Source organism: Naegleria fowleri (assembly GCF_008403515.1).
Source record: "Naegleria fowleri strain ATCC 30894 chromosome Unknown tig44, whole genome shotgun sequence".
In the NCBI taxonomy this organism is placed as follows: Eukaryota; Heterolobosea; class Eutetramitea; order Acrasida; family Naegleriidae; genus Naegleria; species Naegleria fowleri.
The window spans coordinates 69,622-93,482 of NW_025407976.1; the positions used below are offsets into that span (position 1 = coordinate 69,622).

A 23,861-nucleotide genomic window follows, 5' to 3' on the forward strand; every position below is an offset into this window, starting at 1 on the left:
TGAATCGAGAATTGAAATATGAACGTTTCTTTCCCATCGAGTTCATGAATGACAAGCAATTTGTATTGAATCACATCAAAAAGTATGGATTTGGATTAAAATATACGTCACCACAATTGAAAGAGGACAGAGAGTTGGTGTTGCAAGTGGTTCAATTGAATGGAATTGAATTACAATATGCCAGTTATTATGCTCGCAATGATAGAGAAGTGGTATTGGAAGCTATAAAGAATGAAGCTTTTGCACTCGATTATGCTTCACCATCACTTCAAAATGACAAAGTATTTATGTTGGAAGTCATTCGATGGAATGAAAAATGTCTAGAATATGCTCCCTATGATTTACGTGAAGAAGATAGCGAATTCTTATGTGAAGCCATCAAACAAAATAAGAAAGCACTTCATTGTCTATCATGGAAGTTACGCCAAGATGAAAAGTTCATGTTAAAACTTATCAAATCACTCTTTCCAGAATTCAATTTAATCTCTATTGATCAAGCCAACAAAGAAATCATGATGAAACTTGTGAAAGAATTTGGATTTTTGTTGAAATTTGCATCAAAAGAACTCAAAAATGATCGAGATATTGTTTTGAATGCTGTCAAACATGATGGTTGGGCTTTTAGTTATGCCTCACATGATTTGAAAAGTGACAGAGAAATTGCATTTCAAGCGGTCACAAAAGAACCCTTAACACTGAACGGGATGCCAGATGAATTGATCAATGATAAAGAATTGGTATTGGTTGCTGTGAATCAAGATGGATGGGCACTTGAATATGCTTCAGACGAGTTGAGAAATGATCGACAAGTTGTATTGACAGCTATAAGACAAACTGGTTTAGCTCTTCAATATGCTGATGAAATGCTGAAAAGAGATCAAGAAATTGTATTCGAAGCAGTCAAACAAAACAATAATGCTTTCAGATACGCTTCGAAGGAATTTTTTAATGACAAGGAATTCTTATTGAAACTGGCAAAGCTCGGATGTAGAAATGTCTTCAAATACGTTCCAAAAGAAATTGTTGAAGACAGAGAATTTGTGTTAAAAGTCATCAAAATCAATAGTCTCGCTGTGATTGGACCCGATGATTCACCATTTCGCCATAACGAGGAAATTTTGTTAGAAGCAGTCAGAAATAATGGATTTTCATTATGCTTTGCGAAAGGACCGTTACAAGATGATCCTGAATTGGTGATGGAAGCTTTCAAATGTCATGGATTTGTTTTTGAGTATAGTGATGAATTGTTGCAACAAAGGATGGAACAATGTTATTTTGGTGCTTATTTGGATTAAATTAACATTTAAATACATGAACAGGACAACACAATGGATTATTTTGAGAAGCTGAGTCAAAAAGAGTTCAGTTCTGAATTTCAATTCGAATGAATATTTGTGTGAAAAAGAGTAGATTGGAATTGGATGACGATGATGGGCATTTGAAACATCGTGTCTCTAAAGTTCTTCTTACGAGAAGATGAAGCATTAATGTTGAAAGCTATCAAATTAATTTCCCAAAATAAGAGCAATTCCATTCAATTTAACCACATTTCAAATCACTCGAGAAAAAAATGAAAAGAGGCAATTCCTCTCCAATCTCCTCCTCCGATCAGAGGATGAAAAAGAACAAACAAGAGGATGATGAAGCAGCAATAGCTTTGGATCAACAAGCAGAAGAGGAGGTATCTGAAGAAAGGGATGAAGAAGGTGAGGAGGATGATCTCTACATGTCCCATGAAGATTACTGGAGCTCTGTTGCCGATATCGGTTGCAGTGATCATAATGATGAAGATGAGGAGGAGGATTTTTCGGATGTGATTCTCAGAACTTCATTTCATGATTATCATCTTCATAAAATTGTGTTGAACAAGTGCAACTACTTCAAAATGTGTATGAAACGAACATTGGGATTTAACGAATCAAAGCAAGACGAGAATGGTAAACAAATGATAGATTTGAAACATGCAGAAGAAACATTGGGAAATAGTGGAATTAAATTTGATAAGCAAATGTTTGATAAAGTTGTTCAATTTATTTACTGTAATTATGTAGAAGTAGAGGATGCTGATGTAAACGATTTATATTACTTGATACAGATTGGAGATTTTCTTGACATGAAACAATTACAAAATTACATTCTGCAAAACACCTTACCACATTTCAAAATATATTTGAAAGAAAGGTTGGGAATAGAAATTCCAATTCAAGAAATAATATTCTACTCTCTGTCTGTTGTAGCTGATGGAAATGAGTATCTGATGGAAATTCCAGCAATTCCTATTGAATTTTTGAATTTCATTTTTTCACAACCAAAAGTTCCTATCACATGTAAACTGGTATTGTTGGAAAAACACTTCCATCAAAGCACTGAAACAGAATTGAGCGATATTGACAAGAATGAAATTTTCACACACTCATTGGTACAACCTTACAAAAATCTCATGCAACAATTGAAAGATATGATTCAACATTCCGAAGTGTCATCCATTCGAGAATCTAGTGCCCAATCTTTGGCACAAAAGTTGTGTCCAGAATTAACACCCTATCCATCGGCAACAGGTAATAATGTGGATATTCTACTGACACGATCTGAATATGTAGAATTTAGTTTGGAGTCATGTGTCGAGATGGAATGTTTTTGTCTGTTATTTGGAGGTTTATTCAACTTAAGGATTGACTGCGACGAGAGAAGCTCTGCATATTGGTGGACTTTCACATTAGAAAATCTTGAATGTACGTATCCTGTCAAAGTAAGCCTGTACCTCATGTCGAGAAATTCATGTGGAGGAGTTGAATGGTCTTGTGAGGTTTTTCAAAGCTCGACACCTCTTGAACAAGGAAAATCACAAGAGCTTGGGGTGGTTTATGGAGAACAACTCTATATTGGCAATGTTGATGTGAAGGGAGTCCTCATGGTTGAGAAATGTACAAATATTACCAACAATACGCATGTGTTTGAGCAAAAGAGAGGACAAGACCCTGTGCTCTGAGATGATTAATCACCAAAAATGAAAAGATTGTTTCAACAATCATCATGTTTCTTCTCACCTCGACACGGTTACACTTGGTTGGGTGCATCGTCCAGGCTCTCTTGGAAGCAAAATCAAGCAGCAATTATTGCTTCAACAATTTCTAAGAGTAACGCCGTACAGTGCATGCATCGAAATAATCTTACACTTCAACAATATAATATCCAAAATCGGAATGATGACGATTCGAATGATCAAATTCCTATCCCCTATCACAACAAGCGTACTTTCTCATTCGACACAGAATACAATCATAATACTATGAAATTGATGAAAATTGCTGCTCTTCTGTGTACACTTGTGGGAAGTGGATTGGCTTGGTATTTATTGAAGGGTAACATGAATCAAAAGATGATCACTTCTGCTCAGGAAGGTTGTGACGATAATTTCCAACAAACAATGAAAATTGAACCACTACCACCATCATCATCATCACAACAACAGACTCTTTTAAGCCCCATTCAAAAGCAACAACTTGATTTAATCTTTCAGTCCTTTAAAGAAACCGTTTCCAGTCCTGGTATGCAAATTGCAATTTCTCAAAATGGATCACTCATTTACAATCAATGTTTTGGTTTTTCCAACGTTGAAAATAGAATTCCCGTCCATGAGAACACAAAATTCAGAATTGCCAGCATTTCTAAACCCATCTCAAGCGTGGCACTTGCCTTAATGATTGAGAAAGGACTTGTCAATCTCGACAAACCCATCTTTCACTATTTATCGGAGGAATCAAAAAAGAAAATTCCTTCTGAACTCATCTACAAGGGAGAGAAATTTAACACCATTACTCTACGACAATTGGCCTCACATTTGAGTGGTGTCAGAGATTACAACGATGTTGAGAAGGAATTCATGAGCTGGACAAAAAACTATCGCTCCATCATTGATGCTTGTGAAATGTTCATACAGGACGAACTGGTGAACAAACCAGGTGACAAGTATTCCTATTCAACGTATGGCTACACTCTCATGAGTGCTGTGATGGAAGATATTTTGAAAGCTCAATCCGAAAATCCTTCATTGACACTGGAAACAAAAATTTTCCTTCAAAATGCAAAAGATTTTAAATCGTTTTGTAAGAAACATATATTTGATGTACTTGAGATGAATAACACTACATTTGATGAGAAGGATAAGATTATTTACAATAGAAGCTCGTTCTACATGAGAGATACATCTGGGGAAAATGCATATGAATTGTTGAATGTGCCAAGTGTAGACAATAGGTATGTTTGAAATGTTTACGAAATAATGGAATTCATTTTTTCAAATGGAATCAATATCATAATTGGAAATTTAAATGATCCTTTGATTTCTTTGGTGTTTCTTAATATTGACCAACTCATGAATGTCGTGTGTATGTGAATTCATACTTGTAGCTACAAATGGGCTGGAGGTGGCATGTTATCCACATGTCAAGATCTGCTCAAGTTTGCGAACGGCTTACAAAAATTACTTCCTCCTTCACAATATCGCCAACTCATTGACCAAACTTTGTGGATTTCACAGAAAACCAATGAAGGATTACCTACTCAATATGGAATTGGATTTGTTGTGAAAACCATTCGCTTGAACGGGAAGGAAGAAAAACTCGTGTATCACACTGGAGGAGCTTGTGGATGTTGTTCCATATTGTGGATGGTTCCTTCTCGAGGCATCTCGATTGCCATGATTGTGAACATTCTTCATGCAAAGAGAATGACTGAACTCTGTGAAGAGGTCACTCGACTTCTTTGTCGAGAATGAAAATGTCTGTGATTGATGTCCACTGTAATGTGATGTGTGGTATGGACTAAATGGAGTAGATTCTCCTTTCATTGAACCATCATGACTGTGTTCAAAGAAGAATTATTTCAATTTTTACACACTGAATCGAATCTAATGCGATTAAGGGAAATATACAAAAAATTTCCTCAAAGAGATCAATCTGAAAAATCCTTCACCGCGATGCACGCTGGAGAAAATGATCATCCTCATGATGGGGATGAGGATGAAATCGCCCTTCACAGACGACCACTCCCTCTCCGAACACCGGAAATGGGAACAAAGAGAAGACTCTTTTCATCGAGTCTTTCCCGAATTTCGACTCAATTTGAAGAACCTTCATCGTCCCTACCAGCAATAATGTACAAGAAGAGTTTATTGAATAATAGTATGATCAATCAACAGAATGGAATACACTACTGGAGCTCTCCCGCAAAAAGAAAATCTTCTCTTTCTACTCCTCATACGCACTTCAATTCTCCAAAACATAGTCTGATGAACCACAGTTTCACTCCTTCACTCCCTTTACAGCATTCAACGAGTCCTTTTGAGCGAGTCATGATGATCCACGACAATGAGGAATCTTCAGGCTCGGACACTAGCTCGGTCGGTTCTCTTTCTTCACCTGTAAGCACACCAAGAGTTTACTTTGATTCCATTTTGCATTCTTCGAAGAAAACTAAGGACATAGCAAAAACACCATTCTTAGATCAGTTCAATAGTGAACATGTTCGCGTTTCAAAAAAAGCTCCCTTATTGAAATTGGAGTTTGTGAAAATTATAGAGAATCATCGAAAGACTTGTGACCACATGGTTGAAGATTTGAATTTCGAAGTTCCTTCATTCTTAAATGATTCGTATAATTGTATGGATTTTTTGGACGATGATTAATCATCACCCTTGTATTTTTTTAGTCACTAGCTGTGCTTTGGGTTTTGCCTTTTTTTAAACAAGCAGGGGAAGATGTTGGCCATTTTCTATTGTTTGTCATTCTAACAAGCCTTATTTCCTACATGATTGATGTCGTGTCAAAAGTCAAAACATCATATAAAAAAACAAATACACTGCTCAAGTGGTCCACCAAGCAAATGACAAAACAGCGCGCATTCTCTTCTTCAAAGACTTCATCCAAACCATCCTCTCTAAACAAACAATTCATCTTTCTCCCTCAAGCATTCATTGTGGAAAGGACGATAAAGCTGAAAACTTTATCTGAGGACTCGAATATACCGAGGGCCCGGCAGAATCAGGAGCCTGATCCTACGCGGTGGCACATCATCAGAACCTGATCTGAAAAAGCTCCTGAGAGAGGGATCCGCTCCAATCAAATCAACCAATTTTGTTCAGATGAATTTTGAGTTATTCTCATTCCTTGTGGTTATTTCTTCTGTGATCATCATTTAGAATGTATTCTTTCAGAAAACTGTGGTGTTGATAGTAATCTCAAAAATTCCAAATCAAGTTAAAAATTTGGGATTTCCAGGCCCCAAATCAAAGGAGTGAACACGCTAATGAAAACCCAATATATAATAGTTATGGGTAATCCAGCTTTCACAAAATCCAAGAATCTATAACCTGCAGTACCAAGGACAAGCAAATTCCCGCTAAAGCCCAATGGAAAGGCAAAACATGACTGAGAGGCATAAATGACACACATCACAAAACATCTTGCGTTTAGGTGATAGGCCTGAGCAACAGAAATCGCTATTGGAATACATATGGCAACACAAGCACTGCTAGTGATGATTTGCAACGATTAAGGTAATGGCAGTAATAAATGCAGGCAATAGAATTGGAGGAATGTTCGCAATTTTCAGCACTTCTGTGATTCCTTGCCCAACACCACTTTGAGTGATGGCAGTGCCTATACCAAATGATGCACCAACCAAGGCAACTAAACCCCAGTCCACAGAATCTATAGCAGCAGAGGGAGAAATTAATCCAAATGCAATCACAACACAAAAACAAATAAAACTGCATTGCACCATTGAAAATCCTGCAATAGTACTAGCAATCATTGCAAAAAAGAATAGGAAAATCCAATGCTCCCACCACCATAAATCTAAAATTCTCTTTGAAAATGGTATCTTTACAAGAAAAGGTTTTGATTTGAATGCGTCATATGAAGGAGAAACTTCGCTGAAACGTGAAATCATGTAGAATTCTCTATGAGATTCATGGAAATTGAAATAAAAATTTGTTTTTCCAACCACTAGTAAGGTGTCTCCAGTATTGACCGTCAATTTCTTCAAGTCTTGTTCATTCGTTTCAGAATTAAAATATAAATTTCTGATGGCCAATACTGTCACTCGATATCTCTTTTCAAATTCTTGGTATTCCTCTCCAACACATGGATTTGAAGGTCCAATAACAACCTCAAAGAATTCCAATGATTTGGAATCAATTTTGTCCACATCTTTCTGCTTCTTATTTGTTTCTGCTGTTTGTTTGTCTTCTTTGGAGATTTCTGTTGGTAAAGACTTTTTCAAATTTTGGTGTAATTGATCAAGGACGTAATTTTCTCTAAAAGATGGAGTGCTTACGAGTCGATCATTTGAGGAGACAGAGTGGACACTTATGTTGCTTGGTGAGTTTAAATCCTCATCTGATGCAACAGAAGAATATGAATGTGATGAGTTCACTATTCGTTCTTGAATAACAACTTGAGGTATCTCATTAAATTCCTCTCCGCTGCTTGATTCTTTTCGTGGGGCTTGATTACTGATCACGTTGGTTGTTTCTGTACTTTCATTGTACATGGATGAATCTTGCTCAAAGGTCATAGCCTGAAGTAAGAGAATGGATTTTGGAGACCCTTTAAATATCAAGATATCATCTTTCTCTATTACTACATTTTGTGGAATTGGAATTCGTATTCTAAGTTGTAAAGGCTCCTTTGGAGGAATGTTTGTGGGTTCCATCTCTTTTGCAATTTCAATAACGACAGACTCTACTTCTTCTGAGGTTGTTGAATCGTCCTTACTATGATTGGATTGTCGGTGAGGTGTTTGTGGATGGAATGGACTTTCAACAGCATTGGTAGTTGTCGATTCCTTGTCTTTGTCCTCCACATTCACAGTTGAAATGCATGTGGATGATTCGTTAGAAGTTTCTTTTTTAGCTGCACTTAAGGGTGTTCTTATTATTTCTACAAGCTCTACTCCTTCCAAACCAAGAACTTTCATGACTTGAGCTTCATTCTTTCCCAACAAGTTAACATACAATTTGAAAGGTTTGGTGTGTTTTTCTTGATTTGCAAGATTTGACATTCTTACAACAGCCACAAACAACTCATGTCTATCCTTCATTGGAGGCCTTATCGAAGAGAATCGATTAGCAAATCGTATGGAAGCTCTTTGGGCATTATTGACGCCTCTTACTTCATCAGGTACAATCCATAAACCATAGGTTATTAAATAAATAATCGTTATTAAGCAAAGCACACTTCCAAGATAGAAAAATTCATAAAATGTCAATGGAGAATAACCATAGGTAGTGTAGATTCCATTCGCAACAATATTAGATGAATTTCCAATCAATGTCAAAAATCCACTTCCAGAGGTAATGTATGTGAGTGTGATGAGAAACTTTGACGCAGATACCTTATTGTGTTTAGTCCATTCTAACACAATTGGTAATCCTAACACAACTACTGGAGTATTATTCACAAATGCTCCAATCGTGGCAAAGACGAGACACATTCTCAGTGTGGGTATCATGTATGAAACAAGTTGAAGAAATCTATTGCTGTTCTTGAAAGGAATTGGTGATCCAAAGAGCAATTTGGCAAACTTTTTTCACCAAAGTATTTTGGGTCAATGGTTTCACGATTGGAAATAAGAGAGCTATGGCCAATGTTCCACCGTTGGCAAATCCGTTCACTGTTTGATCCAATGTAAGAATTCCAGCGATATTGAAAATAACCACAGTACAAATGATCACCACATATGGCCTCCACACAGACAGTATCAATAGAACGAGCATGATGATCAGGCATATCAGCACAAACCACAACTTCCAAGAACTCCAAGCAAATGCAATCACTGGTGAGACAGAGGAACAAATGTTTGTCACTGGATCTGAACTCGTCGTCATGTTCTCAATCAGTAGAGCGTTTCTGATTACTTTCAGTGTTGAGAATGTGTATGAGGGGTTGGGTTGACCTTGAAAGAGAGTATAAATTGATGATGTAATGTTCTCAATGCTGCTTTCGTTGAATTGTATTCTGTAGGTATCGTTAGACATCAACATTTGCTCAAATAGCGATGTGTTAAATCGTATTGAGAACCACTGCAGGTAATAATTGTTCTTATACAACTCTGGTATCTCGAGAAGGTCAGAAGCACTTTTCAAGTGACCTCGTGTCCAACCATTCAAATCCAATTTCATTTTCGCAGAGTCAATGGGTATTCCATCCGAGTTGGTTGTACTCGATTGAAAAATCTCTTCAGGCAAAAACAATGAGTTGCCGTACTCTGTGTTCTTGATTACATGTGAATGGATGAGTCTAAAGTATTGAAAGATATACGACGTGTTGTTTGTGTTGGTCTTGGTCAGTGATGCGCCAATCTTGTCAAAAATAAAGTCCCAATTAAGGATGTTTGAAGCTGATGAATAAGAGAAGGTCATCAATGCTAATCGTTCAGTTGTATTGTCCGCATTCACTCTTGTGAATTGTGTGGAAAATTGAAACCCATGTACAAAGAGTCCACTTGGCTGTTCATTCCATTGAGAAAACATGCCAACGATGCATGAACCAACGAACAGCAACACGATGAGCAATCGAGTTAAACTGTTTATGTGATGGTGGTGACAATGTGAAAACATGGTTTCTTCTTTTTTAGTGTATGTTATTTTCTGAACAATCACAAAATGTCTGCGTCAAGAACGATGATATCACGGCACTTAATAAATGTAAACAATGAGAATGAAAATTGCGGTATTTCAAAACTAACATGGTCAGTCGTGCTCAATCTCTGTAACACTACATTGTTCTTCTTGAGTCAAAATTAGCCGCCAACGGAAATTAAACATTCTCCAGTAAGTGGGATAGAGAACTTTTGTGAGAATCGAAGTGTCATAAAATAAAAGTGTAGAATTCTACATTTTAGTGTCGAAACTCCACTCTAGAGTTGCCTTGTATATCACTGGAATAATCACGCCTGTTTTGATTTCAACGTCACTACCTGAAGAAATTCATCCTTTTCACAAGTGGCCACCAACAGGTCGCCACATTGCAGTACAAATCTCTCGCAACAACAGCAACAATAGCAGTATGCGGTTGAGTTCGTCAACTTCAACTAGAAGGGTACAAAGATGCAGGACCAGTGATATCACAGTGTTCAAAAAATTTTTGCAAACATGAGGATTCCAGAATCAATACATCTCTCGAGGACAATCGTGAAAACTACGAGAGCAATCGTTTCAAAGCTTTTCAGAAAAAGCTCAGATTTGTCCCTTATTCTTAATGACACTCAGGGAATCAAGCAATGATTAACTCAAAACAACAATGAATTTTTCGGATAATGTACTTCCAATTTTGGATCGTAAAATCAATACTATGACATCATTGTGCAAAATTTTAGCATTTGGAAAGCACAAAGACTATGTTGTTATTCAAGATGCTGGATTTACTTGGAACAGACTATGTACAACTCCTTGATGACCACTCCAGTCGAGAGCAGCAGTGATGACGATCAAACTGTTTATTTGAAAACTTGAATTCTTTTACCCTCAGCCACAAACAGTTCACCACCAAATGGATCGCAAGACTTTCAATGACTGAAAAGTCACCCTTCTTTGTTTCATTTTCCTTTCCCTTTCCAAACACTCGAATGGCTCCATTGGGTTTGATCACTTGAATTCGGTAGTTGTACCGATCTCCAACGTAGATATTTCCAGTACTTTGTTCGGTAATGGCCACACGTGGGTAATTGAATTGACCTGGTTGTGAGCCTTTTCCTGAATATTTTTTAATCTCTACCCCTTTCTTGGAGATAATTTTGACAGCTTGTCCGAAATATTCAGACGTGACAAGATTTCCATCCTAATCACACAAACAGACATGAAAAGATTGAACCATATTACGTAATTCCACATCCAATGACTTACCTTATCAATATCGACAGAGGTTGGATTTTCAAAGGCTAAATCCCCTGCCTGCTGGATATTACCAATTTCTCCCAATAATGATCCATCCTTGTTTGACAACTTGACAATTCGATGTTGTGCACTACTTGCCACATAAACAATTCCACTCTGTGGATCCATCACAACACTAGAGGGTTCTGCGACATCTTCCTCATCAAATCTTCCCATGCGTTGACGTTCCTTTCCAAATTTCCAAATTCGTTCTTGACCGTCCATGCTCATTTTGGTGACCATTCCTAATTCCTCACTCGTAATGATGAGGGTATCATCACTATCATCGACACAGACGGCACATGGTGAGAAATTAAGTTGAATACAATTTTTGAGTTTGAAGGAATTTGACAAGTCGGCACCAGTCTTGCTCAATTCAAAGGAGTAGATTTTATCAGCTTTGGAATCCACCACAAAAAGGAGTTTGTGTTTTCTGGAGATGTGGAGACCACTGACATGAACAAATGACAAGGGTTTTTCAATGTCCGAATCTAAACCCAACAAACCACAAAATTCAAATTTACCACTAAAGGGAACTTCAGAAAAGCCCAATAACTTGACTTGATGTGATTTGAACTTTTGATACTTTTGATGAAGAGAGGCGTGATCATGACAGAGTTTACATGAACATTCCACGCATTGATGACTGGCTTGCAATGTTTCATTTTCTTCGGATTGACATTTGGCACAATTCTTGTCTTCACCGAGTGGTGTAACTTGTGAGGCATGGTCTTTGGTCTTGTTGCTCGTGTTGTGGAGAGACAAGTGTGATTCACAAATGTGAATATTACAGACAGGACAATGATGAGTAGCAGGAGTGTTCTCATCGTCTTGTTTGCATTTGACGCATTCCTGAGGAGACATGATTGGTATGTATAGTGTTTAGTGGTGTGTTTGGAGTGTTTTTTTTATATGTGTGTGAGTGTATGGAAATGACGGAATTTATGCCTCATTTCATGCAAACAGCGAGGGTCACAGTTTCCGTTTTTTAGAGAATATAATCAACTCGTCCAATCAATTCATGTTCAAACAGATTTCGCTTGGGCGGCGTAGTAGTATTAACATGTACACAATCATTTCGCGCTACAGCTACTTTCGGCGTTCGACAGGCTTGGCCACATTTACAGGAAACATACGAATGTTAACCCTTAATGAAGGTCCAAATGAATCTTCAAAATGGTTTTCTTGAAACCTTAATTCGAAATTGAACGATAAAAATGCTTCCTCAACGTCAACAACACGAGCTTTTTCTGCCAATGATTCTTGTTGATTGTTCAAAGTCTTCTTCTTTGCATCATCGTTATGGTGATTCTCTTAAATTTGCTTCTCATGATTTGAAAAATGATATTGAGATTGTATTTCAAGCGATCCCTTTGCATTTGAATATATCTCAAATGAACTGAAGGGAACTAAAGATGTTGTTTTGGCTGCTGTAAATCTTGAAGGTTATGCACTTGAACATGCATCAAAAGAGTTGAGAAATGACCAATAAGTTGTATTGACAGCGGTAAGACAGAATGATTATGCTCTCGGATTCGCATGTGACAAAGAATTCTTGATTGAAGTGAGCAAGCATGGATAATTCACTCGTGTACCAGAAGATATTGATGGCAGAGAATTTGTGTTAAGAGCCGCCAAACTCAATGGAGTTGGAATTATTGGGTCATGTTTTACTTCAGACAAAGAAATCTTGATGGTTGGAAGCGGTGAAGAACAATGGATATGCATTGAGATTTGCAAGTGAAGAATTGAAAAAAGATTCTGAATTGGTGATGGAATCTCTCAACTGCAATGGATATGTGTTGGAATATAGTGATGAATTGTTGCAAAAAAGGATGGAACAATGTTATTTTGGTGCTTATATGGGAAAACATCAAGATTGACAAATGATGTAAAGGCGACCATATAATGACACTCATTATGGATAGTGTATCATTTAATATTGAGTTGCAAGAAGAACTTTCACAGACATTAAGGTTTTGTTAAAAGACCACTTGTGAGTCCAAAACACATGTTTCGAGGACGTAAACAATAAAAATCGTTTAGTTAATTTAAAGGAACAAATGGGTTTGTAGGATTTTCTGCATATTTTGTCAATTGACTTTATTCAGCAAACTCTTTTAATGTTTACAACCAAAACATTCATGCCCTTCACTTCGTTCAGAACATATCAATCTCGAACACCTCCTTCCAATAACCCCTCTCAACGTTATGGATGAATTAAAGACATTACACAGATACCTAATCTTTGATGTATTGTCGTGCTTTATTAATAAAGGGAGAAGAAATTATAGTGACACTTGACATCAGTTTGACAAATCGTCATTTCCAACCTGTCGCAACTCTCAAAAAAATGAGCAAACGTAAACAGTATCATGTTGATCATTCGAATGATTGCCACTCAAAGCTCGAAATCAATGAACAGGAGAATGGTGCTTCCGAAGTGAAGAAAATAAAATTAATCCATCCAAATCAGAATGCAAGAATGATCATGATAGATTTTTCCAACTCTTTTTCTCATCATACTGAAAGTGTTGATGAAATTCGGGGATTGGAATTATCATTGAAAAAGAAATTTTTATTGCAACAGGAAGGAAAGAAAAAGTGGTTGTTGAACAGAGAATTGAAATATGAACATTTCTTTCCAGTCGAATTCATGAATGACAAGGAATTTATATTAAATCACATCAAAAAGTATGGTTATGGATTTGGATTCATGGCATCCAAGCTGAGACAAGATCGAAATTTTGTATTACAAGCTGCTCAATTGGAAGGAGGGGTGTTAAATTATTACAAAGAAGATTCTCTCAATGATAAAGAAGTGGTGTTGGAAGCTTTAAAAACGAAAAAAGGGTTTTCACTAGAATCTGCTTCACCAGAACTTCTAAAAGACAACAATTTTGTGATGGAAGCCATTCGATTGAATGAAAAAAGTGTGTGGTATGCATCTGAAAAACTTTGGAAAGACAGAGAATTGGTATTTGAAGCAATCAAACAAAATAAGAAAGCACTTCAATGGGTATCACATACGTTACGTGATGACAAAGAGTTCGTGTTAAAAGCTCTTCAATTACTATATCCAGAATTTGAGAATTTCGTCTCTATTAGTGACGCCAACAAAGAAATCATGTTGAAAGTTGTCAAAGATTTTGGATTTTTGTTGAAATTTGCATCAGAAGAACTCAAGAATGATCGAGATGTTGTTTGTACTGCTTTAAAAAGTGATTATACATCTCTTGAATTTGCCTCTCTTGATCTGCAAAATGACATTGAAATTGCTCTTGAGGAAACTAAACGAAATGGTTATGCATTGAAATATGTTTCTCCACAATTGAAGAAAACTAAAGATGTTGTATTGACTGCTGTGAATCAAAATGGATATGCACTTGCATATGCATCAGATGAGATGAAAAAGGATAGAGAAGTAGTATTGGCAGCTGTAAGAAAAGAAGGACGTGCTCTTCAATATGCTGATAAAAAGCTTCAAAAAGATCAAGAAATTATATTTGAAGCAATCAAGCAAGACCAATCTGTTTTTCCGTACATTTCGCACCATTTATTTTATAAAGACTGTTCTTATTGGGAATACTTGAATTGTGAACGCAAGCACAAAGAACTCATATTGAAACTAGCCAAGCTTGGAGTTGAGCGTTTGTTCAGATATATACCAAACAAATTTACCGAAGACAGAGAATTGGTGAAAAAAGTGGCCAATATCAATGGCCTTTCTGTTGTTGGATTATGCCATTACTCACCATTACGCAATGACAAGGAAATCATATTAGAAGCTGTGAAGAATAATGGAGTGGCGTTGAAGTTTGTGAGTGAAGAATTGCAAAAAGATCCTGAATTGGTGATGGAAGCTCTTAAACGCAATGGATTTGCGTTGGATTTTAGTGATGAGTTATATCAAGAAAGAATGCGCCATTTTTATCATGATGCTTGTTTGGGAAAACAACAACATTCACCACAAAATTGCATGTCAGAAAGCAAAAAACACTGTGACTTTTTGTTTTTGGAGCGGAGATTTAGGGAAGAATGACATAATGAACTTGGAATTTATTGGCGGCAGATGGTACAGCTTTTGTTCAACGTTTTTTCTTGGTTGGTCTGTAGTTTGGATGTTCTTCTTTATATTTAACTAAAGCTTGCTGTCCTATATAATAACGTTGATTGCGAATCGTATCACTGGATCACCATGGTGTTCATTTGATTAACGGATCGGATTATCGTATTGATCAGAACTTCCACACAGATCCCTCAAAATAATAAATATAGTATTAATTTGATTGTTCAATTATTGTTGTTCTGAAATTGCAATGTCCTGACTTTACGGCCCAATACATCGAAATTTCGAATGTCGTGATGACTGCATCAAACCCACCGAAATATCAAAATGAAAACACCATTGGAACATCGCGCGTAGATGAACTGCCGGCTTTTTATGCCCACCGATTGGAATCACAAAATCATCACTGAACGGAATTATTTTGGTGATTGTGTGGCTTTTCGTGGGATGAAAGACATTTACTATTTATTGCTTGTTGTTTTTTCTCTTCTTGTCTTTGTTCAGAGAGGTATCAATTTCTTTTTTAATTTTGAATGAAGCATAAACCTCGAGTGTCTCAACGTTGTATTCCAATGGATTGGAATGGTAGTATCAAAGACAAACCTCTTCAACAATTAGACTTATCTCCCCCAGCTTTGACTGATTGGCTAAATGAAATATATCTCTCATTCGCTGCCTATGTTGGCAGTTGTTACAAAAACGCCACTTGGAACAGTTCAACTGTACTCAAGAAGGCTAGAGGATATATAATTAAACCCAAAACTGCAAAATTTGCAACTGCTTGGGAAACATTTAGCAGTCAGCTTGGCGAACTCAACTCCAACAACATCTACACCTCACACCTACACACCCATTAGACACACTATCGTCGGACAATTGAGTACCTATAATTTGTTTATTTTTCAATAAACCCATTCCTGTGTTTTATGAACACTAAACTCTGGCCAAATTTGGAGGTGTGATAGGATGGACCGTGCTACTGTCTTTCATTTCCATATGTCGATTGGTAATACATCTCTCACAAGTCGAAAAAACGTCCCAAATAACGCCATAGTATGGTTTGAGATAATTAGGAAATTCATTCCAAGACGAATATGTTGGCTTAAATTCACACACTCCTGTTTCCAAAATAAAATCCACTTCTTCCCCATCACGTTCATCGTACGTAATGGATTGAGCAATTTTCTCTTCAACCGACAAATCTTTTCTCTTTTTGCTACCTGTTTGTTGTTTGTTCACAAGTGACATCATATGTTCAAAGGTCTTTGTATTGGATCTTGAGTGACAGAGTTCTCGAAAATTTTGATGAGATGTTGAAAAGCGATTAAATTGAGAAAAAAATGTTGCAAGAGCACAATCGGCATCACCTTTCCGCTTCCATTATTGAAATTAATCATGATGGAATATCTTTTGTGGATGATGAAAAATCTTCTTGTCATGATGATGATGGGAATAATAGAAGAAACAAGCAAATTAAATTTTCAAGACATCGGACATGTTTGATGAAAGAGGATATTCATACATTGGTGAAAATAATTATGATGGATTTTTCAAATTCAAATAATACTTCTGTACATAATCAATATGGGGATGATGAACATTCGGATCATGTTGATCAGATTCGGAATTTGCAATTATTATTGAAAAAGAAATTTTCATTGCAACAAGAAGGAAAGAAAAAGTGGTTGTTGAATCGAGAATTGAAATATGAAAATTTCTTTCCCATCGAGTTCATGAATGATAAGGAATTTATGTTGAATCACATTAAAAAGTATGGTAATGGATTAGAATTTGCACCACCAAAGCTGACAGAAGATAGAGAGTTGGTATTGCAAGCGGTTCAATTGCGCGGATATGATTTATATTATGTTCTAATATTAGAAGTGATAAAGAAGTGGTATTAGAGGCTATAAAAAACGAAGAACGTGCACTGATTTGTGCTTCAGACAATCTTCAACTTGAAAAGAAATTTTTGTTAGAAGCTATGCGATTGAATGGAAAATGTTTGGTGTACACTCTTTGGCAATTTAAGAAAGACCGTGAATTCTAATTGGAAGCAATCAAACAAAATAGGAAGGTTTTTGAATGGGTATCATGTGATATATTCCTATATGAAGATTTCATGTTAAAAGCCGTCAAATTACTCTTTCCAGAATTCCACAATTTAGTCTCTATTGATTATTCAAGCAAAGAAATCATGTTGAAAGTTGTGCAAGAATTTGGATTTTTGTTGAAGTTTGCATCAGAAGAACTCAAAAATGATCGAGATATTGTTTTGAATGCTGTGAAAAGTGATGGTCTTTTGATTGAATTCGCCTCTAGTTATTTGCAGAATGACAGAGAAATTGCTCTTGAAGCAATCAAACAAAATGGCTCAGCATTGAAATTTGTTTCTCCAAATTTAAAGAAAACTAAAGATTTTGTATTGACTGCCGTGAATCAAAATGGGTTTGCACTTCAACATGCATCTAAAGAGTTGAAAAATGATAGAGAAGTTGTAATGACGGCTGTCAGACGAAACGGTTATGCTCTTGAATTTGCTGATGCAATGCTGAAACGAGATCAAGAAATTATATTCGAAGCAATCAATCAAATCAACGATGCGTTTGTTGGCGCTTCTAAAGAACTCTTGTGACAAAAAATTCGTGTTGGACTTGGTTAAGGTGGGATGTAAAAATGTTTTCAACTATGTACCAAAAGAAATAATTGATGACAGAGAATTTGTGTTAAGTGTTGCCAAAATCAATGGTCTTGCTGTTGTTGGATCATGTTTTACCTCAGACAGGGAAATCATGTTGGAGGCAATGAAGAACAATGGATTTTTATTGAAGTTTGCGAGTGAAGAATTGAAAAAAGATTCTGAATTGGTGATGGAAGCTCTCAAATGCAATGGATATGTGTTGAAGTATAGTGATGAATTGTTGCAACAAAGGATGGAACTTTGTTATTTTGGTGCTTTTTTGGGGAAAGTGTATGAACGAGAATAAACAACTGTATTTGTGGTCACATAAAGATTGAGAGGAGATGTATTCAATGACAATCACTATGAATACTTTGATCCAACAGTTGTGACGTCACAAAACAATGATAACGTTGAGAATTGCTGAACAAAGACATAATAATCATTTTAATCAGCGGTAAAGACACAGAGTTTTCCGTCCTCTCCAGCAGTCATTAATGTGGTTGCATTCAATACTTTCACAGATCGAATAAGGGCGTCTTTGGAGTGACCTCCTCTCATGACTGCTATCAATTCTTGACTCTTTAAATCTTTGGCCATCTTGAAAACATAAACACATCCTAACGCGCTTGCATGTAGCATAACACTATCATCCCCCACAGAACCTGTCACTTCCACAAAATGCAAATTATCTTGAGCATCCATATCTAAGAGTTGTGTGCTTGTCTCTTTGAATTGTTTGAAATTATACCATTCATCCTCTCGTTTCATGACTCGATAATCCGCATATTCATCTTCCTGAGCATCATAGAGCCAAAAGTGAAGATGATTCGTACTCGATAGAGCATACAAACAATTTGTCGTTCCCAAAAATCCAAATCTTTCCACGGAATCCTCAACATTCAAAGCTCCATCTAAAGAATCTTCCAACTCTTCATAAACTTGTTTTTGATTAGACTCTGAAATGTCATAAATATGTATTAATCCATCATCGGAACATGAATAAAGCATGTTATTAGATCCAAATGAAACTTGATTCACACAGTCGCTATGAATTTCGTCCATCACTAAATAATTTGAAAGAGGAGAGTCGTTTTTACGTAAATCTCCAACCACGATGGAACCTGGTTGCATGACTTGTCCACTTCCAACAGCATACAAATATCCACTTCCGAAAGATAGATCCACTGTATTGAGTTGAGGAGCAAGAGTAGTTCCTTCAAAAGAGAGAGCCTGCACACAGCTAGATTGGTCGGGCATTCTCAAATCCCATAATCGCACAGTAGTGTCGTGAGAGCACGAGATGAGCATGTTTTCATTTGTTTTTGAAAAGGATAGACCACTGATTTGGTTAGTGTGGCCTCTCAGAGTGCGTGTATGAAGAATTTGTGGAGCTTGAATTTCATGAAGGAGAATATCGGAACCGGAATGGGTGAAACTAAATGTTCTAAAACCAGCAGGGGTTGAAAAGAAAATATTATAAATGTAGGTGGGCGTTTGAAAAGGAGAAAGAGTGAGACGAAGATTGAGATTTGGAATTTGAGAGGCCGAGCGAGACGAGAAAATATTTGACGATTGTGGAGTAAACATTTTTTTGCAGGTGTCAATTTTCTTCACTTCCTTCGCGATCCTTCTCTGCATTCTTCTGTGCAATAAAAAAGTTCAACACGGGTGAGTTTAAGAATTTTATGTTTATGAGAGAAGGAAATAAATTTACTTTTGAGTGGTAGTTGTAGCAGTAGCTCCTTGGAGTTTTTGTTGTTCGTTCAATCTTTCTTGTTGTCTTCTCTTGATTCTTCTCTTGAGATCTTCGACTGCTCTGAGCTTCTTCTTAGCACGAGTGAGGGAACCAAGTCTCTTCTTGGCAAATCTCAAAGCTCTCTTTTCAGACATTTCGATAAGATCCATTAGTCTTGCTTCGTACGGAGCAATACCGATAGCTTCCTCAACGATGTCCTTGACAACTCTGTGCTTTGAGGTCTTCTTTGTCTTTTGGACCTTAGGTCTCTTTGTTGTTGGGAAACCTCTCTTACCAACTCTTCCGACGGAGATACCAGTTGCGACCATTGCTAATCTGATTGTTCATATGATGATGTTGTGAGAATAATTCAAAAGACATGACGATTATTGTTGGTAAGCAAAAAAATGAGAGAGTGATACGAACCAATTTTGACGTATTTTTTTCAACGAAAATTTTTTAAAACCAAAAAAACCAGGTTGACCGAATTTTTACAATCACGAGGTATTTGTTCAAGACACAGAAAGCAAGGAATGACAATGCATGACCAACACCTCCTTTTGAAATTCTACTCTTCGAGTAACTCATTTCCTCTCCATATAAAAGAAGAACAAAAACACAACTGCCAATTGTCATGATTCAATATTTGCTTCCTCGCAACCAGGAAAAGGAAGGAACAATCAAAATCTTCCATTCTGTCTCCTCCTTATCAACGGTCAAACCATTTTCCGTTAGATCTTTTCAAACAAAAAGCAACAACAAAAAATTGCGACCTCTCAGCGAGTCTGTGTCTCTGCTAGCACAGTTCCCCCAAAAGCTTTTTGAATTCCTCCTCTTCCGAGTTTATATCCGATTTTGTTTCCTTAACTGCGTTCCGACCAAAGAACATTGCTGCAAGCGGATTGAATTAATTCACTAGTGAAAAAACCCTCTCATCTCTATCACCACCACTAGAACAACACTGTTCGCCTCATCATTATTCATCTCATATTCTCCCAACAGTGTCGATTGATTGCAATCTCTTTCAATCATTAGCAATGAAAAATTATTATCACATCATTGATGAATGGTTTGGCCTCTATGGCTCCAACAATGAATATGCTTACACAGCTCATCTACATAATGTCACAGGACCACCTCATAATTTTCCTCTCATTCTCGGAAGTGAAGAACCTGCACCATTCAGAAGAATCAATTGGTCCTATCATGATTCATTCACCATGTTGGTCATGGCCATCATTATTTTCATCATCCGAAAACTCATGTATACATTTGTATTGAATCCACTCGTGCTCACGGAGAAATTTAAAAACATTTCACCACTTTCAAAAACTCGTTTCAAAGAAAATGTGTGGTTCTCTACGTACTATCTTTTCATGACCATATTTGGATATTATGTATTGAGAGAGACTTCTTGGTTTGTGGATGCATCATTTTGTGTGTTGGAATATCCACACGGACATACTGGATTTGAGACACCCTATTTCAGATTTTACATGTTACTAGGATGTGCTTTTTATGTGCAAGCTTTATTTACAGTACTGTTTATTGATGAGAAATTATCGGATTTTGCAGAAATGGTCGCACATCATATTGCAACCATTATGTTAATTACGTTTTGTCTTGCTGCACATCATCATCGAGTCGGAAGTTTGGTTTTGATTTTGCATGATTTTGTGGATATTTTCTTGTACAGCGCAAAGGCAATGCATCACATCAAAATGGAAACCATATCTACCATGTTGTTTGTGGCGTTTACATTAGCGTTTTTCATGATGAGACTCTTGTTTTTGCCATATATCATTTATATGGCCGCAATGAATTTCCAAGGTTGGGATGATCCTTCAAGGTAAGTTGTGACAAAAGGATCAATAGTGAATGGATTACCAACGAATCATTTCATTTTGAATGTTTATCGTGTATGATTATCGTGATCACTTGACATTTTATTGGATGAATATGATATTTTTGAAATTTAATTGAAAATTTAAATATCATGACTTTTGACATCATGTCACAACCGATATGAACACCATGAAAAATGTCAACAGATATTACCTCTTTAGATACGTCTCAGATTCCATTTATCCTGCCGAGGTCAGCGATTATGGATGCTGTCTTTTCAGATATTGTGTGAGCACATATTGGGCCCTTATTTCCTTACTTTGCTTACTTGTGACGCTTCACATCTTTTGGTTTTATTTAGTGTTGAAAATATTAGCACGAAGTTTGAGCGGAACGAAACTGAGTGATATTAGAGAGGATGAAGAAGGTGAACACGCACATACCGATTAAAAGTAATTATTTTTCCTTGACTAACTTTGTTTGGATTTGACAATATTCAGAGCTTAGAGAGGCAAAAGTATTTGACTATTTGACTTTTGTTGTATTCACACTTGTTTACTGAATAATTATCACGTCGTTGCTCCGGACCCAATTTCCGCTCCGGCCACCAGCTGACTTTCAAGCGAAAAAATATTTGAAAATTGCTACACGATCAACGGAAACATCTAACTGTTCAATATTTTGAATACTATCTTGCCTTCAGATTGGGCGGAATATGTACTAGGCTCATTTCCCTACATTTTAGTCAAATTTATTTGAAAAGTTTTATTCGAAAAGCATACAAATGTTCTGTTCGGAGAACCCTCCGCCAATTTTCGCTGGCCTACAACGACGTGTGGATGGGGCATAGAGTTGTGAAAATAAATCAAGTCCACCTTATTAAAAGTAAAAAAATCCAACAATTTGCTGAACTTGAATGTGGTTTTGTATCAGTGATGAGTTGTTGTGTTTCCCAAATAAGCACCATGATAACATTGTTGCATTCTTGCACGATATAATTCATCACTGTACTCCAAGACAAAACCATTGCATTTCAGAGCTTCCATCACAAGTTCAGGATCTTCTCTTTGGGTTGCTACAATGGCAAGACTGTTGAGTTTGATTGCTTCTGACACAAATTCTTTGTCATTCGAAATTTCAATAGGCAAATAGTCGATAATGCCATCATAAGCATACTTCACAACTTGTAATAAGAATTGTTTGTCACCCAAAAGATCTGGAGGAACATATTCCAAGGAATCACTTGTTTGCTTGATCGCCTCCAATATAATTTCTTGATCACGTTGCAACATTTCACCTGCATGCTTTAGAAGAGTCCCGCATTGTCTTACAGCTGTTAAAACGACCTCCTTGTCATTCTTCAACTCATCAGATGCATATTCTAAAGATGGAGCTTGACGGAGAGCAGTTAACACGACCTCTTTGTCTCTCTTCAATTCGTCAGACACATATTGTAATGCAAATCCATTGTGTTTAACAGCCATCAAGGCAATTTCTTTGTCGTTTTTCAAATTTTCAGAAGCATAGCGAAGTGAATGGTTATGATTTTTGACTGCATTCAAAACAATTTCTCGATCATTCTTGAGTTCATCACTTGCATATTCAAGTAACCATCCATTTTCTTGAACAAGTTTCATCATAATGTCTTTTTGTGAAAAATCAAAAGAATCTAAATCAGAAAATTCTGGAAATATAGTCTTGACAGCTCTCAACATGAATTCACGATCTAAAAGTAAGTCCTTTCGTACGTAACCAAGTGCCTTCTTATTTTGTTTGATTGCTTCCAACACAATTTCCTCATCTGATTTAAATTTATGGTCGACACAGCACAGTGCTTCACCGTTTTGTTTGACAGCAGCTAAAACAATTTCTCTGATCTTTTCGAAATTCAAAGGGTATAGCCAGTCCATTCCGTTGAACCATTTCTAAAACAAATTTCTTGTCCGTTTTAAGTTCAAATGAAGTATATCCCCATATCCCTAGAAATTGCTTTAGTGCTGCAAATATCAATTCTTTATCATTGCAAATGCTTCGACTGGCAAATCGAAATTCATCTGCCTGTTGTTGAATCACTTTCAACACAAACTCTCGATCTTTTTTTAATTGTGTGGATGCATGTTGCAATCCATAACTATACTTTTTGATGTGATTCAAAACAAAGTCCTTGTCATTCATAAACTCGACAGGAAAGAATTTTTCATATTTCAATTCTCGATTCTCAAGCCATTTCTTCTTTCCTTCTTGTTGCAATGAAAATTTCATTTTCAGTAGTAATTCCAATCTTGGAGGATCTAAAGAAGAAGAGGAATTTGAAAAATCAAGCATGATCAATTTTACATTTTCTTCATCATTTCTCATCATCTTCTGTTCCATCGGAATTTTTCAGACGGATCGAATGTGGTGGCTGTGATCACACGTGCTGATATTTTTTTGTTTGAGCTTTATTAAAAACAAGAACTGAGCTGGAAGTATTTTCTGTCATGATAATAATATTATCCGAGAGAGTGATACTGTTATTTCATGAAGAATTACATGTATGACAAGGCTTCAAAATGAAAGAAGAAAGAGAGAAAGAGGGCTCGTCGTTCTTGAC

At 36.6% G+C, this 23,861-nt stretch overlaps 14 protein-coding genes across 14 annotated transcripts in view; 8 read left to right on the forward strand and 6 right to left on the reverse strand.

Moving 5' to 3' along the window:
* Positions 1-1,295, forward strand: part of FDP41_005355 (uncharacterized protein) — a gene marked incomplete at both ends in the record, with an annotated part of 1,551 nt that extends 256 nt beyond the window's left edge. Inside the window, one exon of the mRNA XM_044708870.1 lies at positions 1-1,295. This exon is cut by the window's left edge and continues 256 nt beyond it. Coding sequence (XP_044560074.1) covers positions 1-1,295 — 1,295 coding nt within the window.
* Positions 1,296-1,570: 275 nt separating this feature from the next.
* FDP41_005356 (uncharacterized protein) lies at positions 1,571-2,989 on the forward strand (the record flags this gene model as incomplete). Its single annotated transcript, XM_044708871.1, has 1 exon — positions 1,571-2,989. The coding sequence occupies one exon, from the start codon at positions 1,571-1,573 to the stop codon at positions 2,987-2,989; it is 1,419 nt and encodes a 472-aa protein (XP_044560075.1).
* An 18-nt stretch (positions 2,990-3,007) lies between these two features.
* Positions 3,008-4,777, forward strand: FDP41_005357 (uncharacterized protein; the record flags this gene model as incomplete). The annotated part of the gene is made up of 2 exons (XM_044708872.1): positions 3,008-4,257; positions 4,411-4,777. The coding sequence occupies 2 exons, from the start codon at positions 3,008-3,010 to the stop codon at positions 4,775-4,777; spliced, it is 1,617 nt and encodes a 538-aa protein (XP_044560076.1).
* A 291-nt stretch (positions 4,778-5,068) lies between these two features.
* On the forward strand, positions 5,069-5,686 carry FDP41_005358 (uncharacterized protein; the record flags this gene model as incomplete). Its single annotated transcript, XM_044708873.1, has 1 exon — positions 5,069-5,686. One exon carries the CDS (start codon positions 5,069-5,071, stop codon positions 5,684-5,686), a length of 618 nt encoding a protein of 205 aa, XP_044560077.1.
* Positions 5,687-6,531: 845 nt separating this feature from the next.
* Positions 6,532-8,496, reverse strand: FDP41_005359 (uncharacterized protein; the record flags this gene model as incomplete). Its single annotated transcript, XM_044708874.1, has 1 exon — positions 6,532-8,496. The coding sequence occupies one exon, from the start codon at positions 8,494-8,496 to the stop codon at positions 6,532-6,534; it is 1,965 nt and encodes a 654-aa protein (XP_044560078.1).
* A 40-nt stretch (positions 8,497-8,536) lies between these two features.
* FDP41_005360 (uncharacterized protein) lies at positions 8,537-11,800 on the reverse strand (the record flags this gene model as incomplete). Its single annotated transcript, XM_044708876.1, has 3 exons — positions 8,537-9,652; positions 10,551-10,841; positions 10,907-11,800. The coding sequence occupies 3 exons, from the start codon at positions 11,798-11,800 to the stop codon at positions 8,537-8,539; spliced, it is 2,301 nt and encodes a 766-aa protein (XP_044560079.1).
* A 1,489-nt stretch (positions 11,801-13,289) lies between these two features.
* Positions 13,290-14,978, forward strand: FDP41_005361 (uncharacterized protein; the record flags this gene model as incomplete). The annotated part of the gene is made up of 1 exon (XM_044708877.1): positions 13,290-14,978. The coding sequence occupies one exon, from the start codon at positions 13,290-13,292 to the stop codon at positions 14,976-14,978; it is 1,689 nt and encodes a 562-aa protein (XP_044560080.1).
* A 960-nt stretch (positions 14,979-15,938) lies between these two features.
* On the reverse strand, positions 15,939-16,256 carry FDP41_005362 (uncharacterized protein; the record flags this gene model as incomplete). The annotated part of the gene is made up of 1 exon (XM_044708878.1): positions 15,939-16,256. One exon carries the CDS (start codon positions 16,254-16,256, stop codon positions 15,939-15,941), a length of 318 nt encoding a protein of 105 aa, XP_044560081.1.
* Positions 16,257-16,345: 89 nt separating this feature from the next.
* On the forward strand, positions 16,346-16,909 carry FDP41_005363 (uncharacterized protein; the record flags this gene model as incomplete). Its single annotated transcript, XM_044708879.1, has 1 exon — positions 16,346-16,909. One exon carries the CDS (start codon positions 16,346-16,348, stop codon positions 16,907-16,909), a length of 564 nt encoding a protein of 187 aa, XP_044560082.1.
* Positions 16,910-17,127: 218 nt separating this feature from the next.
* Positions 17,128-17,640, forward strand: FDP41_005364 (uncharacterized protein; the record flags this gene model as incomplete). Its single annotated transcript, XM_044708880.1, has 1 exon — positions 17,128-17,640. One exon carries the CDS (start codon positions 17,128-17,130, stop codon positions 17,638-17,640), a length of 513 nt encoding a protein of 170 aa, XP_044560083.1.
* A 492-nt stretch (positions 17,641-18,132) lies between these two features.
* FDP41_005365 (uncharacterized protein) lies at positions 18,133-19,275 on the reverse strand (the record flags this gene model as incomplete). The annotated part of the gene is made up of 1 exon (XM_044708881.1): positions 18,133-19,275. One exon carries the CDS (start codon positions 19,273-19,275, stop codon positions 18,133-18,135), a length of 1,143 nt encoding a protein of 380 aa, XP_044560084.1.
* A 123-nt stretch (positions 19,276-19,398) lies between these two features.
* Positions 19,399-19,752, reverse strand: FDP41_005366 (uncharacterized protein; the record flags this gene model as incomplete). Its single annotated transcript, XM_044708882.1, has 1 exon — positions 19,399-19,752. The coding sequence occupies one exon, from the start codon at positions 19,750-19,752 to the stop codon at positions 19,399-19,401; it is 354 nt and encodes a 117-aa protein (XP_044560085.1).
* A 708-nt stretch (positions 19,753-20,460) lies between these two features.
* On the forward strand, positions 20,461-21,718 carry FDP41_005367 (uncharacterized protein; the record flags this gene model as incomplete). Its single annotated transcript, XM_044708883.1, has 2 exons — positions 20,461-21,272; positions 21,475-21,718. The coding sequence occupies 2 exons, from the start codon at positions 20,461-20,463 to the stop codon at positions 21,716-21,718; spliced, it is 1,056 nt and encodes a 351-aa protein (XP_044560086.1).
* A 479-nt stretch (positions 21,719-22,197) lies between these two features.
* On the reverse strand, positions 22,198-23,593 carry FDP41_005368 (uncharacterized protein; the record flags this gene model as incomplete). The annotated part of the gene is made up of 2 exons (XM_044708884.1): positions 22,198-23,145; positions 23,189-23,593. 2 exons carry the CDS (start codon positions 23,591-23,593, stop codon positions 22,198-22,200), a joined length of 1,353 nt encoding a protein of 450 aa, XP_044560087.1.
* Between the last annotated feature and the right edge of the window lie 268 nt (positions 23,594-23,861).